This window comes from Dryobates pubescens, chromosome Z (genome assembly GCF_014839835.1).
Source record: "Dryobates pubescens isolate bDryPub1 chromosome Z, bDryPub1.pri, whole genome shotgun sequence".
NCBI lineage: Eukaryota > Metazoa > Chordata > Aves > Piciformes > Picidae > Dryobates > Dryobates pubescens.
The window spans coordinates 108,476,927-108,497,973 of NC_071657.1; the positions used below are offsets into that span (position 1 = coordinate 108,476,927).

The 21,047-nt window shown below is 40.2% G+C and overlaps 1 protein-coding gene across 9 annotated transcripts in view; it reads right to left on the reverse strand.

Annotated features, from left to right (window-relative positions):
- The window catches only part of MAGI2 (membrane associated guanylate kinase, WW and PDZ domain containing 2), a 675,431-nt gene that overhangs the window by 212,746 nt on the left and 441,638 nt on the right, over window positions 1-21,047 (reverse strand). For all 9 annotated transcript variants that reach the window (XM_054178160.1, XM_054178157.1, XM_054178158.1 and 6 more), the window contains 2 exons: window positions 18,734-18,947; window positions 6,528-6,607 (listed from right to left, as the gene is read on the reverse strand). In XM_054178160.1, coding sequence (XP_054034135.1) covers window positions 6,528-6,607; window positions 18,734-18,947 — 294 coding nt within the window. The remainder of the gene's footprint in view (window positions 1-6,527; window positions 6,608-18,733; window positions 18,948-21,047) is intronic.

Genomic DNA, 21,047 nt, shown 5'->3' on the forward strand with positions numbered 1-21,047 from the left:
ACAAAACTGGTGGCATGAAATGCTACTTTAAAATTGGGTAAATAATCTGCCAAAGAGAGTTCTAAGTAAAAACTCTGTGGTTTAAAGATGCAGTACTCTTATCATCTGCAAACACCTGGATTTAAGTCAAAACTGCAAGTGAATTTGGTAGTCTGTCAATCCATTTCCTAATTCCTAGTCATTTGTTCATATCACAAAGCCACCAGGCAGGAGTGCATGATGGGCAGTCCCTACTCAGAAGTGACTGAGGCCCAGAACAGGAAAAGTTTTGATGTCTGAATTGAAAAGCATTTTCATAGCAGTATCAAAAGTTTGCAGTAAAATTACTGCTGTGTGCCTGGTACTCTCAGCTGAACCCTGCAAACACTGCTTGCTTGCCCTTGGGGGAAAAACCCCACAACAGTCTTTGGCACAGCAATGCAAACCATCCCAGAAGAGATGGTTTAAAATATCTAAGGACAATGTCATGTTCTATGCTGCTCATATGTTTTCTCCCTGGACTGATTAATCTGACATATTCTGCACCCCAACTGGCAGAGGAGCTTACTCAATGTATTTTTCTCACTTGCATGTTAGTATCTTTTCCATATTGTAAGAGAGAAAGGTTTTGTGGTTTAAAAGAAAACAAATAGGTTCCCCCACACTTTTTTGAGAAATACATATAAGCTCTGTCCTGAGGAGAGGATGCCAAGGAGGCCTCTTACAGAGGCCACAGGGCTCTTAGACGGAAGTAACACTTCTGAGCCTTGAACGTTTTGCTGAGCTGTGGAGAGGATCAAGATTCAAGATGCAACCTTGTGATTAACCTTTCCTCTTTTCTGTCTTCACAAATAGACTCCTGTGCTGGGTTACACCCATCCTAGGGGAGGGCTGTGAGAGCCCTGCTTCCCCAGGGGACAGAAGAAACCTGATCCAGGTGAACAGACAGGGACTTGGCTTCCCCCTCCTAGGAGGAAGGGTCCCCCAGGTCGAAGTTGGTCTATTCCACTCCCCCTTTTTGTCCAGCAAGCCTATAAAAAGGAAGACGCTGTGGCCATTTGCTTCTTTTTTTGCTCCTGCCTCGCCTATTTGAAAGGACCAACAGCTGTTGCTGGCCTCCTGGTTCTGCCATGTGGTGGGGCCTGATCTTCTCCCTGCCACATCCATGCTTCTCTAAAGGGCTGAAATCCACATACATCGAGGAACATACAAGGCCATCCAAATTCGGTTTTGTATGTTTTCCTATTCATCCTTATTCCTTACCCTTGTAAATCCTCCCTGATACTGCTATATATATAGTTAAAAAAATCTACCTCTACTTCCAAATTGACTCCAGATTGTTTTTTGGTAGATTTACCTCCTTCTCTTTTCCCCCATCCTCCTTTTTTCCCCCTTTCTCTCCTTTTTCCTTATAAGGGGGATGCAGGGGGGAGGAATTCTTGTTGTTTTGCTACCATCTGAGCTGCTAAACTCCAGTTAAGGCTCAAACCACTACAACTCCCAACATGAGGATCTAGATTCCCTTTCAGGCACCAGGTCAGTATGTACCAGATGGTGCAGCAAGTACCTAGGAGGTGACTGCACCAGCTATGGTGGGGAATTTGTTGCTTCTGCCTTCCCAGAGAGATCATCTCCTCGGCCATTTCCTACCCCTGATGACTGTGCACAGTGATTCCTCTCTTGTTTGAAATCATTTAACACATCCATATTGAGACATAATGGTTCTATATTTTTCATGGAAAATATTAACTTGTATTCAGAAGGAAGGAGGTGCCTACAGGCAGATAATTCTAAAGTTGGATCATGACAGAAATGCTCCAAAATTCTGTGCAAATAAGTGTGGCTAAAAGTACTGAAAAAACCTGCTTGTGTCATAAAGCAGTCTGAGTCACGTGTAATGAGAAAATAAACCCCAAAATATAGTGACAAGGTATTCAGTATGAATTAAAGAAACTACGTGCTCCAGCATGGAGAACATTTCTTACTCATTTTATATGTCATGTTGCAAAATCCTTACAAGTGAAATAAAAAATAATTGATAAATAAAACAAACCAGGTTTAAACACAAACCAGATTTTTAGATACTCATCATGAAACAGGAATTGTGGGGATTAATGTTAATGCCAATTATTTATTCATTTTTTCACTCATTATTTTTATTCCCTATAAATAATCTTCTTAAAGGAAGAAAAGTATCAGAGAGCAAATACAGAAAAAAAAAAAGGAATTAAAAATATTAAAACCACCCAGTAGAATAGGTTAAATTTTATGCATTATAATAATGATGTTTGATAATTATATTGTTCTTATTCACAAGGGAAAACGTGTGTATCATTGACACGAAGAAAAGCACTGTAGCTATACATGATACCAAAAGGTATCACCTGTTACTACAGGAATGAGGCAAATGACCCAACATAACAGGATAGGAGGATGGGGTTCAGTTCAAGAAGAAGACACCTAAAGGTAGAATTTTGCCTACATACAGGTGGTTAGAATCCTAGAATGGCTTAGGTTGGAAGAGACCTCAGAGATCATCTACTCCAACCTCCCTGCCATGAGCAGGGATGCCTCTCAACTAGACTCAGCTGCTCAAGGCCTCAAATAACTTGGCCTTGAACACCCTCAGGGAGGAGGCATCCACAACCTCCCTGGGTAGCCTGTTCCAGAGTCTCACCACCCTTGTACTTAAGAACTTCTTCCTAAGAGCCAGTCTAACCCTACTCTCCCTCAGCTTCAAACCAGTCCCCCTTGTCCTACTGCTAGACACCCTTATGAAAAGTCTCTCTCCATGTGAATCAGACACCTGTCACCTCTAATTGTCAAAACAGAGCTGATGTTCACAGTCAATGAAGTTTAAAGGCAACTTGGCTCACCCTAAATAAACATCTATATTTTGCAGTCAAGTTGGTGGGTGTAGAGGAGATGGAAAGAAAGATGACAGATAAATGCTAGGTGAAATCAAAGCTCTATTTATAGCCTTAAGCCTACTTGTAATTTGAAAACTAAGAGATAGAGAAAGAAGGTTGATATAAAAAGAAAGGGACTAATACTGAAGTATGTTAAAATTATAGGAATGAAGTTAATGAAATTTGACATATATGACCCCAGAAAATTTCCATAGCTGTTTAATTCATAAACTTGGTAATGAAAATTTTCCTAAAACTAAGAATTTCAAAATTTTAATTACTATATTTTTTTTAACTAAAAAATAAACTTTCTGAAGCCTGAGATGTTATTAAGGCTGAACTAGTTTTCAATATTAAACTACACTTTTTATTGTCTTATGGGACTTGTCATTCTTTTCCATAGGCTGTCTTAGTAGACCACTAACATAATATACCTGTAACTGTGCAAACCCTGAGTCTGCTATGTAATATAATTTTACAGAAAATGCAGTAACCAGGGAATCTGGCTCACAGAATCATAACTTCTGCAGTACTTTAGAAAAAAACTGGTTAACCAAATTTGAGGTAAAAAAAAAAACAGCCCAGCAATAATTTAAAAGAAATATTCCATATCAGAGCCCCCAAATATTTAATTCAATTTATCAGGAGAGAAAACAAAATTATTTTTAATAAAGTCAAGATATTCTAGAAGAAAACAGATATGTGAAAAAAATCTAGTTCTTATTGAAGAATTGCCAGTTATTTCTGCTTACTGCTATTGTGAAAGCGAGACAGGAACCACAGAAACAGAGTATGAGGCAATTCTTGCTGCAAAGATCTGCCATCTGAGTAGATCTCACAGAGCAAAAGTTAAAGTGATTTTTTCTGAACCTCTCACAGAAGATCCATGACAGAGACAAAGAAAGATCAGCCCTTAAAAATCTTCGGACCTATAAAGGGGTTTAGAGCAGTGGGGGACATTAAAGGCAAAGAGTCCACTGCACAGAGGTAAAGAGAGCTTGACTTGGTAGGCTTGTCAATCACTTGGCAAAGGCATGTGAATTTTTCTCCAAGAGGAGGGATGTGCTGGAAGATTGGTTCAGATTTTGCAAAGAGAAATGAGCAAACACTGGGATTTGCAGATACAGAAAACAGAGAAAATGAAGACAATTTATTTGACAAAGGAATTTTGAAGAGCTGAAAAAGGAAGAGAGAAGATGCCTGGAGTGGAGGCAGGCTCAATATCAATAGCCCAGAACAATGGGACTCAAATACTGTGCTTCAATGTTGTCTGGTGTGGAAACTGCATGCTGGTGGCAGAATGAAGAAGGAGGATTTGGCAGGATTTGCACTGATATGAGAACATGAAAGTTGGGTTGTTCAGAATGAAAACCTGATAGCAGAATCTGTCAGGTGATAAGGACATCATAACGTATTTCAGGGAATCAGTGCGAGTTTCAGACGTGACAAAATGAATGTCAATGAAACACGAGTTATGCAGATAGCAACAAAGAAGCAAGGTAAGTATAATTTCCTATCTAAGCACTGATGTCTCTCTAAAATTTTAAATCTCTGACTAAAATGTGCCAAAATAAATCATGAAGTGTAACAGAAAATATATTTGGCATAAAAACCATCTCCCGAGCTGTAGCTGAAATGCGTGTGAAATTAATCCTTGGTCTGACATTATATTCAAACAAAAATTCCAGAGCCCCGACTACTGTAACAAATTCCCTAGTGTTGGACCTCAATGGCAAGGTACAGTCATTCTAAGGCATGAGTGATTTTTAAGAACCTTTTCTTATGCAGATATTTGATTAAAACAAACAAACAATCAAAAAAACCCCAAACCCAAAAAAACCCAACAGACCACTAAGTCCACATTTTTGAGCAACCAAAGAACCTTAGGAAAAAAGAGGATGGTGGAAGAGCAATCTCTGTAAAAACAGAAAATCTCTCCCTAAAGTCATTTATGCTTCACTTCAAGAACTTTGCATTAATGAGCTGAGCAACCCTTAAAAGAACAACATGACCCAGCACACTGGAATAATTCCATAATTCTGTAGTCAATAAGTACAAACCAACACTGTTTCTATAATGTACTGATCATCATTTAAAATTTTTTCAGATACTTTGATATTTTTATATTTTAGTATTTCAGTGCTTGTTGTGAACTCAGCATACACAAGCCAACAGAAAAAGAGAAAGGAAAACACATTTCCTGCAAGGAACTCTCTGATATGCTACTCCATAGATACTGGTGGATTTTTCTTGTTTTTTCCACTATCATTCCCTGTGGAGCAGGCAAAGATATAGTTTCTTATAAGTCATTTTAAGGATTTAGGATGCAAAACTCCTGTGCCCTTGTCTTGTTTCAGTAACACATTGCTCTGGTCTTCACTGTAGATTTACTCTGGAGCTAGTGCTGTCAGTGCCAGAATAAGCATCACAAAATCGCTCAGACATGTAATTTTTGATGTCAGAAGAGAACGTCAGAATTACTGCTGAAATAAGGAAGGGATTTTTGCAATGTTTCAAAATGAAACCATTTACCAAAAAACCCCCAGGAACAGTCTCTACCAAACCACTGATCCTGCATTTAATGAAGCCAGCAACTCTTCAGTGACCTCTTTATCAGCTCCAAACGGAACTGAGATTTCTTTCTGTTTATAGCATTTACATTAACCAAATTAATGTAATAAGGAAAATTTGATGAGACACAGTACATGAAATCCTATTCATACATTTCAAATATTTTAAAGTGCTTAGAACTGATGCACATAGCATGCATGCATTTGATCCTCTGTATCTCACAATAAGTAGACGTCTTTAGAAATCATCACTTTTTCACTAGCTAATTAAACTGACAATGAACTATAAAATCAGGAGGAAAAAAATCCTCATAAAAAAGCTTTGTTAAAATAGATTTTTACTTTGACTTGATGAAATCATTTTGATAACTGAAACTTTATCAAAGTAGAAATTATACTGAATGCATATAAGACAGTTCAAGATCATCTGTATTATTTCATATCTCTGAATGTCAGCAGAGTCATCTCTCCTACACAACAGCTACAGCTCTTTTAAGCACCCTCCATAGTATTTATGCTTTAATTTGTAACCCATTAACAATGCAGTACCCCCCATATCCAGCCCTTGAACTCTGGCAGACACTGATCTCTTTTATCCCTCCTACACTCCTTTTATCAGACACTATTTTCTTTAAATTGGCTACCAAATAGCATAGCACTGTACCTTTAAATACAAATCAAACAATATTCATATTCCCACGGTGCTGCTAGTTTCCCTTATGCATGGAATCGCCTGTAGATTAAAAACTCAGAATCTGAAAAGGGATTCTGTTCTGCAGACCAAACTTCTCTGTAGGAGATGAGGGAGAGGGTCAGTCCCGGAGTCACACACACAACAGGCAGAAAACACACTTGTGATCCTCAGCTTTGGACAGCATCAGAAAGGAGAATAAAAAGCAGAAACACATGGCACACTGAGAACTGGTATCACTTATGGCTTCTAACCAAAGCAGCAATTAAACACCTTTCATCATTCCCCTAATGCCTGATTTTTGTAAGAACTGAGACACACACACACACAGACAAAGGCAAATCCCCTCTGAGCAGCAAGGAAAACTTAACAACCTACCATTTTCTTTGCACTCTTCTGGAGGTTTAGCCTTTTTCGCAAGTCGTGGATCCAGCCATGATGTTGTCTTTGTGTTATGGCTGAAAAGAAAAGAGATCACTCTGAGCAGACACATACTGAAAGGAATCAGGTTTATTCCTTAAGAAAAAAGGGTTAGTCCAACAAAATTGCAATCGATACACTTAATTTGCTTACTGGTTCTAAGTAGCCCTGAAGGAGGTGTAAGAGTAATTGTGCAAGGCAGCTGTAAATTTGGCAACCTCAGCTCCCTGTCCTCAAAGCAGCTATTTTTATTAAAATCAACTAGAATGTTGCCAAGTTAACCTCATTGAAAATGCAGAACTCATCCAGAGCAAAAGGAATTTATTACAGATACAGGGTTCTGCTGTTGAACGAGTGCAGACAACAGGATCCTGTAGCATTCTCACTGTTTTCAGATAGAGTGATTTTCATCTTAAACCGGTGCTTTTCATAAGCACAGGTTTATTATTTCTTACCAGCAGCACTGGCATGGCACAGCAAAAGCGATGCAAATTACAGCACGCTCCTTCAAAGTCTACGTTTCCGGACAGGGTGATTAATGATACTTTGTTTAACAAACCTTTATTCCTCCATATATAATCCTTCTATCGAGGTAAAATAGATATGCACAAGCTGAATGAATCATGTGGCTCCTCTCTGCACTCAGAATAGATCTTTGAGGAATCAGCCATCAAATGGCGTTGAAGTGGCACAAAGTGTTTGCTGTGAGAATATTTTGCAAAACGAACTGATACTTAGCACAGCTAACAGGACTTAAACCCAAACCTTTTCAACGTACACCTTTTCCATGAGCACTAGAATTTACAGCCAAATAACCTAAATCTGTTAAGAAAGGAAGACTCATACAGGAAACAATGTGATCGTGACTCCTTTATTTCTTAAGATGCCTTTCCTACAATACCATCACTCAGAGTCACTCCTAACACATTTTATTTATCTGATACTTTGAACCATGCAATTTATACATGACTGAAGAATTTAGTTTACTATTAATTCCCTGTGTCATTTTAATGTGTACTTAAGTACTCCTCTTACAAACATCATTATAAGGTGTACAAAAAGAGAGGATCTGGTGAAAAAAATTATTAATATGCAGTTGGTAGTCAGTGAATTACTTATTAACTGCTACAGTCCATATGGTTCAAGACCACTGGCATCCCTAAGGAAATGTAAGTGCACAGCACCAGTTCCTTCTCCCAGCTTCACTACATGTTTAGTTCATGGTAGGTAACTTTTCCTCTGCCTTGATTTCTCTCTTTCTCTCAAAACAGAAGAGTACTACCTACCTCTCAGCATTACTGTCACAATCTTAAGCTTCCTCCACACTTTAAACCAGATAAATAGTTGAGTGCTGTATCGGGATACAGTGGCAAGCAATTTGAGAATGGAGGCATTTAAATTCCTATTTTTAGCATGAAAGCCATTCCTGACAGGTGAACAGGATAAATTAAACCTTCCCTTGCTTTGAGAGGAGGGCTGTATTGCATGGTATGAAGAATGATAAGCCAAGGTAAATTTGAAATGATGCTGGCATCCCATGCTTGATTGCAAATGTAACTAAGATGTTTTCTCCAGAGGTCTGGCTGCCTATGGTCTCCTGTAGAGTGTATTTTTATACTGCAGTCACTGTCTGACTGCAGCTTGCACAGACATACTTGAGCTAGCTTTAAATTAACTAGGGGAGATATGGCAACAACGTCACTGCAGCAGCGTGGAGCTCAGTGTGGGCCCATCACCCCAGCTGCTGCTGAACTACTTGGGTGCAGCCAGCAGCACATGCTGAGTTCCACACTACTGTGGGTATCCTGTTAGTAGTTCCAGGGCTCAGAGTGAGCTTGGGCATACCTGTGGAAGCTGCATTAACATCTCTAGAGCTTCAGAGTGTCTGCACAACAGCCACTCTCTCACAGCTATGAATTCGGAATGATTTTAGGGACCCCCACTGGCTGCAGAGCCTGTGTTGGATTTACAGATTCACAGACAGTTCCCCATGGTTTTAAAAGGGCAATATAGATGACTACTATTAGTAATGGGGGATAAAGCAGATCTCAAAGCATTTTACAAAGGAAATAAAATCAGCACCCTTGTTTTAAGGGTGGGAAAACAGTCACAGAGCCATCAAGTGACTCTCCACAGCCACCAAACAAGACAGTGGCACAGTACTAAAAGCCAATTCTGTTGCAAGTCAACCCGCCAGTTTATTCCTAACTGTGTTAGTTTTAGGCTGTACCTTTAAAATATCTTGAACAGGAAGTAGTAAAATGTAAATAAATCACCATTGGGTGTAAAAAGGAAAATAATTGTAGTTCTAAACAATCTCATTGGAAAGAGATTTACCATAAGAAATAGTTTGGTGCAGTTACAGGGACTGTAAACTCCAAAAATTCAGGTGGAAAAGTTACTATATTTCACATGACTGACAAGCCCAAGGCCATGTATCGGAACACATCAATTCATCAGCTCTGAAAACACCCCTACATCCTTTCTAGAATGGACCTAAGAAAAGAGTTTCCAGGCATTTGTAAAGACAGGTGCCAAGCTGAAAACATGTCCAATTCAGCATTACTGCTTAAAAATGTGAATTTCTGGATTACAGCCTCCAAGGTTTTTGTTGAAACTGAGAACAACAAATGAACAGTTACGCTTTCCTTCAGCATAAATGTGGCTTCCATAAACTCAGAACTGGTGTCTTCCAGTTTTGTGCACTGTGGCTGTTCCAAACAAAATCATAAACCAATTAAGAAGTCAAGAGCTTTTCCAACAGAAGAGCGAGCCTTCAGCCTACAGCAAAATGTATGAAGATGGTATCTCATCTAGATCAGCTCTCAGAGCACTCATTCTCCTCTTCTAGTTAGTCTCTCAAACCCAGTGAGAGAACTTCCATCCACAACCAATGATAGAGGGTGCAAAGTACCTTTTGAACATCACCCCTCTCCACCTTACCCATCTCTATGACTACTCTCATGCACTGCCACTCTTCTTTATTGTCTGTACTAAACATGCATGCTGTGTCTTGCAATGGGACTTAAAATGTTTCTAGACAGGTGCTCCAGCAGTTAAAAATCTTTTCCTGCACTGAAGACAGACCCTATCTGAAAGAAGGCAGAAGCAGCCACACCTGTTTTTTAACATCTCTACAGTACCATCAATGTTCTCCTCAGTGCTGCACAGTTGCTAAGATGCTCAAAACAAATTGATGCTCAAAAGAATCAACACAAACATTCCTACCATGAGAACAGACATGACTGGTGGTGTGCTGCTCTCAGCAGAAGAGGGAAATAAGTAGCCCTGAATTACAGCGTATTGGGGTTTTTTTCATACATGTCTGCTTCTGTCCTACACAAGAGACTTATTTGGCAGTGTCCCATCTCCCTTGTGTCAATTTTCAAGTTGTGGATTTCAGAGTCATGGTGCAATTGCCATAGCAGAGACAAGACAAACCATTAACCTACCACTCCCAAGTCACCACTACATCATGTCCCTCAGCACCACATCTGTATGTCTTTTAAGTATGTCCAGGGACGGTGAGCCCACCACTTCCCTGGGCAGCCTGTTTCCTAATGGTTTAAAAGTCTTTTGGTGAAGATTTTTTTTTCCTAATATCCAACCTAAACCTCCCCTGGGAGTAAGCTGAAGTCCTCCATGAGAACAGGTGGTAGTGATTCTGACAACGGCTTATAGAGTACTTTGCCTGCCTCTTGATCCTGGTTTGACTGTCTATAACATACTCTCACCATGATAGCTGCCTTGTTGACTTTACCCATAAACATTCAACACTATCATCACTATAAGTAAGCTTAAGACAATCAAGATACTCTGCAACAATCAGGGCCACTACACCAGCTCTGATTCCTGGCCTATCCTTTCCAAAGAGTTTACAGCCTTCCAATGCAGCACTCCAGCTGTGTGGATCATCCCACCATGCTTCTGTGATGGCCACCAATAGCTTTCCTGGCTTCCACCTCCTCCTGCTTTTGTCTGCATTGATGTAGATACCTTTCAGTTGGGCCATCTTCTTACTCGGCCAAATTTTTTTCTGAGGAAAAGGTCTAATTCCTATCTGACTGTTCCCAGACTTTTCCATGATTTCTAACCAATCAATACCGCCTATGTCTTTGCTATTGCTTGGCGCTCTGTCCCCTGTCCCCAGCAGGATGGCAGAACCAAAGACCTTGCTAGCACACCTAGCAAACAGTGATGCATTGTGCCCCGGCTTATCTCTAGTGAGCCTAGTTTTATTCCTTCCCCATTTCTAATCTACTTTAACACTAATGGCAGAAGCAGCACTAATACATATCTGCCACCTGACCTGTGCACATTAATGCTTTGTAAGCACTAAAAACCTTGTTGTGTGTACCCTGCCCACTTTACCACTAGGTCTAGTTATGTGTGCCCATTTAGGAAGTCTCATAGATGGACCAGAAGGAAAAGGGGCTGAGGATTTAAAGATTAGTTTTGAAGGAATTGCCGATAAGTAGCAGTGGCAGTTGTGGAATAAATGCACAAACAGGCAGTTGAAGCCAGTTGTCACTGTCTGAATGGGAGTGAAGTGATGCAATAGAAGAATCTTGTGAGGAATACAGCTGTGTTTCCACCAGCATTTTCCACTGGCCACTGCTTCATTACTCAGCAATAGCCATACCTCATCATTAAAGTGCAGGTTTAGAAAGTTCATTTTTGCACAGTGTCAGTGATCTTAATTACTAGCTAGGACTATTGAGTTAGAAGTGCTGGTAGATCAACTGTGTCCATCCTAGAATCTGCCTTAAAATCAAGAACAAATCCCTATTTTTGTAAAGTTTGAAAGCAGTCACTGAAGGATCCCTTTGGTTTTACTTCAAGCAGGTGGACATAAAACATTTTAATTCCTCCTCATTTGTTAGTTGCTATACAAAATACAAACTGCTTACAGGCCTGATTGATATTGTAAATTTGAAAAAGAGTTAAAATAAACACCCCAAAAAGTCACTCATTAAAGCAGTGGAGCTTAATCTTGCAGCCAGAAGTCAATAAAATAATTATTGCTGAGTTATTTTAAATTCTCCCTTTCTGTCAAGTATTTGCATGGAAAATGAACAGTTCATTATAATCAGTGTCCTCCCATGTCAGTTATAGACAATTTTAAACATATATGGAAAAATATCATTCAGCTGCTTTAAATAGAGTGAAAGAAAGCTCCTAATGCTTCCCAGGGACCCTGACTCAGCCTCCTGTTCTCCAGATTTTCTTTGCAGCTCTGTAGTCACAGAGACTGTTTATGCCTCAGTTCCCCATTATCACCATTGCAGCTAGACACCATGACAAGAGACTCTCTGGGAATCTCACTGGATAGCCCTCCATACCTTTATGAAGTAAATCCCAGTAGGAGTGTGGCTTTCCCTCTTTAACAACGCATCTTTTTAGTACAATTATTTGCTATTTTGAATATAATTTGTGTTAGCAACCTGTCAGTTTGAAGCACTGACAGATAAAGTTTCTGGTACTAACCAAGCCCTCCAACAATCTCTTGAAACATTTATGTAGGGAATACAGAAAGTAGTTGCTGACAGTAATTGCCTTTGTGTCTTTTGAAAACACTGCAAACCTACTCCAAATTGTGACCTCGCAAGGGCTGTAATTTGCATGATATTGTGAAAGGCATTTCAGAATGGGTATTTACCAGTGCTCTGCCTCTGTGCTTTTGGGGACAGCTCATACTGTGATATTTAAGATTCAAGGTGATGCTCAATAAAGCAGCGTGAGCAAAGGGGAGTATACGAGACAGAGAAAAACAAAGTGCACTACAGGCCACGTGACCTCTAGAATGCTTACTGCTCCCTGCTTTTTGTATACAAAAACTTTTCAGGTAATACAACTACTGTCTTCAGGTAATTTGTGTGCAGGGGGTCAGTGGCAGGAAAAGAGAGCATTAAGATCACAATTTTGTAATTCATCCTTTGTGGGGTGCTGCTTGAACTTCTTACACACATGTAGGACAGACATAAAAAGGAGTTGTCTTCTGGTTATCACAGTATCACCAAGGTTGGAAGAAACCTCAAAGATCATCAAGTCCAACCTGTCACCCAAGACCTCATGACTAGACCATGGCACCAAGTGCCACATCCAGTCCCCTTCTGAACCCCTCCAGGGACGGTGACTCCACCACCTCCCTGGGCAGCCCATTCCAATGGCCAATCATTCTTTCTGTGAAGAACTTCTTCCTAACATCCAGCCTAAACTTCCCCTGGTGCAGCTTGAGACTGTGTCCTCTTGTTCTGGTGCTGGTTGCCTGGGAGAAGAGACCAACCCCCACCTGGCTACAACCTCCCTTCAGGCAGCTGTAGACAGCAATGAGGTCTCCCCTGAGCCTCCTCTTCTCCAGGCTAAATAATCCCAGCTCCCTCAGCCTCTCCTCGTAGGGCTTGTGCTCAAGGCCTCTCACCAGCCTTGCTGCCCTCCTCTGGACACGTTCAAGTGTCTCAATGTCCTTCTTAAACTGAGGGGCCCAGAACTGGACACAGTACTCAAGTTATGATATGAATGGCAGGAACTATGATTGCTAGCTTGTGTTGCATTTCATGCTGGAACTATGTTAGATGTCCTCAGCGTATGAGGTTCTTATGAGACACAGGTTTGGGGCTGTTCATGCTGCGAATCCCAGATGGCCCAGATAAGCCCTTACATACTCAGCCCAAACACAGTGATGGCAACTGTAGGCATTCTCAGGAGCAGGAGATGCTTAGATTTTTTTTCTTTTTAATACATAAATGCCAAAAGATTCAGACTGTAAATTCTGCTGCTTAAGTTACTGACTCAGGCAGCTAACTTCTGTCAGTGCATCAAATGTTTCACTCTGTCTACAGTCAACTGATATTGCTAATTCAGATATAGACATGGTTTAGATTAGAAGAAATTCAGGCTGATTTGAACTCAAATGTGGTCTTGCAAATTCAGTTCTGGGGTTCAAATGTTGGAGACAATTAAGTGAATTCCCAGACATTAACTCTCTTTTTAGTTTCTCCTGAAACTAATTCAGTTCATACATTCTTGAGTCTCCTTCTCTGGAGAGAGTCTCCTCTGGAGTTTTCCAAAACCTGCCTGGATGCATTCCAGGGCAGCCTGCCCTAGGTGATCCTGCTTTGGCAGGGGTGTTGAACTAGATGATCTCCAGAGGTTCTTTCCAACCCCTAGCAGTCCGTGATACTACGAAACGTAAATCAAATCACACTGCATGAAGGCAACCAGAAGATTTGCTTCAAAAGTATACTCCTGACATGGGATCATTTTGGTTGGAAGAGCCCTTAAAATCAAGTTCAACTGCCAGGCCAACACAAATTACATACTACTGCAGGCATACCCTTGGATATCTGAGGGCATCTTTACTGGTAGAAGTACCTATATTTATCACGGTACATATTTAGACAAATATGTACTTATCTTTGGACAGGATGAATCAGTCTCCAAGAGGTAATTCTCTTTCTGCACTGACCACAGAAGGAGTCTTGGCAACCTGTTTATATCAGATAACTAACGCTATATGGCAAGCCAGGTAAGCTTAATTTTCCAGTTCAGTAAATACAAAGGAGAAAAATTATAATCCACTGCAAACATCAGAGAAAAGGTGTTTGAAGAGGAATTCTGCAGAGAGAGAAATAGAGACCTTTGGGGGAAAGACAAGAACCAAGAAAGTGAAGAAAAACAACAGGAATTGAGCACAAGCTCTCCGGGCAGCCTGTTTCAGGGCTCTGTCACCATTACAGGGAAAATGTTTTTCAGTATGTTCACACGGAACTCTCTCTGCTCCAGCTTGCCCCTTGTCCTATCACTGGACATCACTGAACAGAGCCTGGCTCCACACTGCCCTTCACATCTTTATAAACATGAATGAAGTCACCCCTCAGGCTCCTCTTCCCCATGCTAAAGAGACTGACTGCCCTCAGCCTCTCCTCAGCAGGGAGATGTTCCACTCCCTTCAGCACATTTGTGGCTCTGTGCTGGACTCTTTCAAGTAGTTCCCTGAGGTCCTTCTTGCACTGAGGCTTAGTTCATCAAGGCTTAGCTGTAGCTCAGCTTAATGAACTGCAGCTCTTGCTGGTTTAATACCTTACTCTCCCTGCACCCCTTCCAGAGAGTTCTGCTGGCTATAGGTGGAGAGAAGGCAGGGGAGAGAAGCAAAATCAATTCTGCTTTTTATAAAGAAATATCACCATGTATAACAAACTCTACGAGAGCTGGATGAGGAATGTATTTCAGGCTGACTGCACATGATAGCAGAAGCACCAAAAATCTTAGTCCTTTTGTATTTCCTTCAACAATGCACTGAATGACATAGGAAATGTCAAACATCGATTGCCTGGCATCCAACACAGCTATGTGAGGACACCACAAAGCTTGCATTTCTAGTTTGTGGTTTGAGAGTAGTTGGTAAAGTCAAGTCTAAAAGCTATGGGGAACTGCAACCTTTCCTTACCCCGGGAGAGGAAAAAAGTAAAATTTAGTGATGTCTACAATTTATTTAAACATGCTGAAATAGGTCACATTCATCATCCATATTTAAAGAAGGAGGAACAGAACTGGAGGTGTCTTTGGTGGTATTCCAATTTATATACAGTGTTTTAATTATTGCATGTCCTCATTAGCATATGTTCTCAATGAAAGCAAAAGTAGGAGATGGCCTTCTGTTTGTGTGATGTGTGCCTGTATTTGAAACTTTGGATTCATATGTAAGGGAGGCTGGAAACAGCCCAAGAAATGCACTTAAGTAGCTCTTCCTGAAAAACAGCAATATGCAGGAAGAAGGGATGTTCTTCCTGTTTGGTTGGTGAATGCTAATATAGGTAAACCTAAGGTCATGAACCTATGTCATAAAGGGAAAGGAAAGGAACAGATCAAGCCATGCTCTAAAATACAACCATCCTCTGAGTCATCCAGTGAATTTAGTACAGTATTTATTTATTCTTTTTCAGTCCTTCAGGCAAAAGAGACTCCTTCCAGTGTGCTTTACAAAATGCTAACTGGGCCATTAATGATTAACAAATAAATACTACTATCTAAAGACAGTAGTCTTGTTAATTTACTCCTCTCACTGTAAATACAACCACATTACTTCTCACGGCAGTTTTGATAAAGGAGCTCACATACAAATTATAGAGGTTAGTTTGCTGTCATGATATTTAAGACACTTGAGCATACCTGTGACAACCTGGAATCCCAGATTGCTTACTGCTTGAAGTCCTTAGGGTTTAAAGACACAATTTGCACTAGCCTCAAACAAAGCAATAAAAGATGCTGCCTAGTATGACTTTTTTCCCGCCCATTGTGATGTACACTTTATATATGTTTGTTTTTCATCTATTATTTAATAATCTAGCACAATCTTTACTGCCGTTGGGGAGATGTTGTTAGACAAATAGGGTTTTGTTGTCTTTTTATCTCACCCTTTTTTTTTTTGCCAAAGCAAATGGAGTCTCTTCATGCCATTAGGCAAAGTGACTTGTAAACAAAGAGGCAATTTAACAGCATCCCCACAGCATTCCTTTCCTCCTTAACCCTGTGAAGACTGTGTCATGTGAAAACTCAAACGATCAAAGAGTTGTTCCTTTGCTAGAATTCTAGTAAATAAGCTGGCATTTTTACAGATATGTAATTGCACTTTTTTTTCCCCAATTACATTGTTCAGGAATATAATTCTGAAGGCAAGGAGCCCTTACAGCAGCCTTTCTATCTGTCTGCACCTCTGATTGATTTCTCTGCTTTACATAACATTCATTTAGTGGAAGTGAATGATGAGCATTGTCAGAACTGCAGCATAAAACAGTTTTTCCAGGAAAGGAAGTAAGCTGTAACACCAAATGAATTTGTGGAGCAGCAGGGGTATTTGCATTCACTGTATTTGCCACAAAATATACATTTATTTTTTACTAAATTCCTGCTGTAGTATTCACCATTGACAGAGTCTGGTGTGTTAGTGACCAACACGTCATCCCATCCCACACCGCCAAATATTATCTGTTACATGAAGCTAAATGAAAGTGCAACATAATTCACACTGCTCTCTGTCAGAGCATTCCATATTTTGAGAAAAATTAAATTTGGGAGTGAAGTAAGAAAGCAACAAAGGTTTGGGCTAGCCCTGAGGTCATCCTAGCTCTTCTCTGCTTGTATGGGCAAAGTTACTATAATTATTCTGTTCTTGAATAAGCATAGTTTTGCTCTTTTTAGCAAAGACACTCATGGCTTAAAATTTCCAACTAAATTTCTGCCTTGTACATGCCAGAAGCTACAATCTGCTGTGCCAGAGTTCATGACAAATCACGTGCCTATGCTTTATTCTTATAACTTGTTTACAGCTCATGTGAGAGTCAGAAAAGTGTATATTAAATAAGGGATATAAAGCAGAATTGACACAAAATGTTATTTTTACCTACTAATAATCAGAATACTGGCTAACACTCTAAATGCTTTGAGGCAGTTCCTTGAAGTAAACAGAAATGTTACTGCTACCTCTGTAGCAGTGTTCTGCTGCTGCTACTGTTAGTTTTTCCTTTGTTTTGTTGGGGTTTTTGTGTGTGTGTGTGTGTGTAATGTGATGTTATTTGCACTCACTCATTTACTGAGTTCTTCTTTTAGTAATGTGTATTAATGACAGCACTTAGAGAAGAAAGGACTTTCATATTCATTTGTTCCACAAGCTGGCTACTTAGCAACCGTAGCAACAGGTAGGTATAGCCTACCAACAGGAAGAAGTTTCTACACACAATTAATTCTCTGTACCGTTGTCATGGCAGGGCCAAACGGCCCCAGCACAAACCCAGACAGACCCTAAGGTGTTTAGACATGGTCCCTCTCTCCCACCTCCTTCCTGCAGAAAGTCGGGGTAACGTGGGAAAAGGAATAAAGGGGACAGCACCATGCGTGTCTGGTAAACAGCCCTGTACCTGGGGTAAGGGCATGTGTTCTGGCCACAGCCTGGCAGAACCTCTTCTCATTGGGTAACTATGCGGTGGCTTCAGTTTCCCTATTGGCCCAATTGAATCTCGGGCAACATTTATATACAGGCTGATTTCCAGTTGCCTTGCCTCGCTTAAGCCTTGCCTGCTTGAACCTGCTTGGACCTTGTCTGGCTTGAAGTTGCCTTGAGTTGCATTGCCTTGAGTGCCCGGTCTAGAGCCTGGGATATAACCACAAGCCTACACACTGCAAGCTACGAGAGAAGCACCAAGCTTACGAGCTGGAGCCAGCCAAGCCTGCTTCCCCTTGCAACTAGGATTTTGCTGTGCCTCAGTTTCCCCGGGACAAAGCAAGTGACTGTTGCAAGAAGCGTCGTTAACAGTCCGCCATCTGCTGAAGCCGGACCAGCCATCAAAGCCTGCGTGGCATTCCTGCCAGCAACCTGCCGTGCCTGGCGCACAAGAGCACCCCAAAGCCTCCAATACACAGCAGCAGCACTCCCCATCTGGCTGGAACCAGCTGTGAAAAATTATTCCATTGCTGCTTTGGTGTAACAGTTCTTGTTTCTGTTGTATTCCCCCTGCTTTGCATAAAATTGTTCTAGTTGCCCAAATACTGTACATCCCAAAGTAAATATATATTCTAACTGTACATTGAACCTATTTAATACATTTTGGCAAGTCTTCATATTAATAAAAGGTTATTGATATTTTTATTACTATCTGCCATATTGTTTATAAATTAAGGAACAATACATTCCATAACAACTGTTCACTCATTTATTTTCTTATTTCTAAATATAGCATGGCCTCCCTCTGCTGTTGACTATCTGCTTTTTAGCCCACCTATCCTTTTTTTTTTTTTTTTTTAAATTATTAGTATTAATTTAAATTGGCAAAAACCTCAACCCTCTCCACCTCTGTCCATGGACCAAATGAAGAACCCAATGAATGGGCTACTCCCCCATAAGCATCAAAAACCTTGCTTTCAAGAGATGAAACAGCAGATTTAATTGGTGCCACCAAAGTGCTAAGCAGTCTGATTACCTATCTTAAAAAACAGCAGCCATCAGTGTAATCAAGTAATGTAGAGACTACCACCCCACCAGCTCTCAGGAGCCTTGACAACCAGAAGCTGTCGAGAAGGAGTGTGATGCTCCACTCTACCATATAAGCCAATTCCCCACTCAGTTAAATACAACACAGCTATTAAGAAAGAGAAGAAATAAGACTCACTCAATAAAGTAGACTTCCCCCTTTTCTGTATAAGCCATTTCCCAGTTATCAGGTAGTGGGCCCAAGTCGTCATTCTCTTCAGGTTTAGTCTGCTTTGTTACATCCATATCCTCCTTTGCTTCTTCAGTCTGAGTATATCCTGGTGCAGGACAAGGCTGGGTGGAAGTTCCCTCACCTGAAACACCTGTACTCTTCTCTTCATGTTCACTTGATTCTACAAGAGAAGAAAAAATACAGGTTTTGGATATCTAAGTTAATGTGGAGAACTTATCAGGTGCAAGTCTCCAAGGTATACTCTATGAACTGCATGTCTTGAAATAAAGAGAAAAATTCTGTTGGGTTTACACAAGGGTCCCTCTGATGATGCATTTAATCTGGAACACAATAAAAGAAAATAAAGCAATAAAACCTAACAGAAACATGAAACTAATAAAGAGCTAAGAAACAAGCCAAAGACTTCTGTCTCGTTCTTTCCCAGGAGTCCTTCCAGACCAGCAGGCAGCACTGAGCAGAAGGCAGCTTCATATCCAGTAGTGCTATTGACTTGTGTCTTAAATTTTCAATCTACACACACATAAAGCAATTACCCTGCTGTTTTATTACAGACAAGAGATCCTTTTGAATTCAAGAAGTATAGATAATAATTGCTTTACCTATATGAACATCAAAAAATTTAATGTGGCATCCATCAACACACAGCAATATATTCACTGTATAGAAGGTGGCTGTGATTTCATCTTCACTATCATCTGTAGGCTTAGTTTCCCACAGTCAATAGCAAATGCTTCCTGTACCAAACATGACTGTGTCACACTGTGACCAAGAACATATTCAGAAAGGAGTCTTCCTTTCCTATGTCTTTTTCAGTACTTGATCTGTCACTTTATATTGATTTTACTTTCCATGAAGTCAGAAAAGTAAGATAGTGTCCAACACTACCTCTACCACTATTAACTCCTGCAGCCCAGTCCACATACTTTTAGCTAAGCAAGTGCAGTAAAACTAAATGCTACTTGTTAAAACATCCACTGAACACAAATATAAGAAAAAAAGCACAAAGATGACTCAAAAATCATCTAAATAGGAACTAAAGAGTCTACATGTTCATGTGCACAAATGAGTATTGCACAGCAGGGCTTCCATGCACTCAACTAATGACAGTGGAGAAAACACAATCTTGTCTTTACTACTAGTTCGAATAGTACTGAGAGAATCTCCACTGACTGATGGGATCCTAGACAGATGGCTGAAGTGACCCTACATGTTAAGTGACGCAAACAAAAATCAGTCCTGCTTAGGCTAGTTGCTCAGTTTCTAGACAGTTAAAATGAAGGGGAGATGAATCTGAGACCTAGTGAGCATAGCTTTACATAAGGTTATGTGAAAGCTAATGATGTAAGCTCACCAACAGATGTGACACAATGAATATGAGAGAACGCAGACAAAACTGTGAACTTGTACAACCAGTATTTAACCAAAGTAAAGTACATTTGGTATTATATAGAGTAGACTGAGACTACTATAGCTTGTTCATAAATATATATATATATATAAGGAATGAAGGAAGTGTGGATTTGTATCATCAAAGATGTAAATACAATTGCCCAGAATAGTATTATACAGAATATACTGAAGTCTGTGGACAACTATAAAAAGAGGAAAAAAAGGAGAAAACTTTTTAGAAGAAGTCAACAATGTAGTCTCCAATAGAGTTCAAGAAGATGACAATTTCTTAAAATGAACTAAAAGAGCACAGAACTATGCAGATACTGTGTGAAGCATGTAGGAGGTGGAAGACAACTTGGTTGAAATGATCTAATTTGTGATGTTTAGATGTTAGCAGGAAAGAAGAGCAACGAAAAACCTAATAACACTAGTTTTAAAAGAAAAGATTTTAATAAAATCACTGAATTAATTAATGGCAAGCAATGGCAAGGGGAAAAGAGTTCAGGAGAAATGGTAAAGATTAGATAAATAACACTAGGAATGCAAGCACAAATTGTTATGACAGAAAGAAAACCAGTAAGTATAGTAAGAGACAATTATCACAGAATTGTCAGGGTTGGAAGGGACCTCAAAGATCATCCAGTTCCAACTCTTCTGTCACAGGCAGTGACATCTCACACTAGATCAGGTTGCCCACAGCCACATCCAGCCTGCCCTTAAAAACCTCCTGCGATGGGGTCTCCACCACCTCCCTGGGCATCCTGTTCTAGTGTCTCACTATCTTCATGCTAGAAGAACTTTTTCCTAACATCCAGCCTGAATCTACCCACTTCCAGTTTTGCTCCATTCCCCCTAGTGCTATCACTAC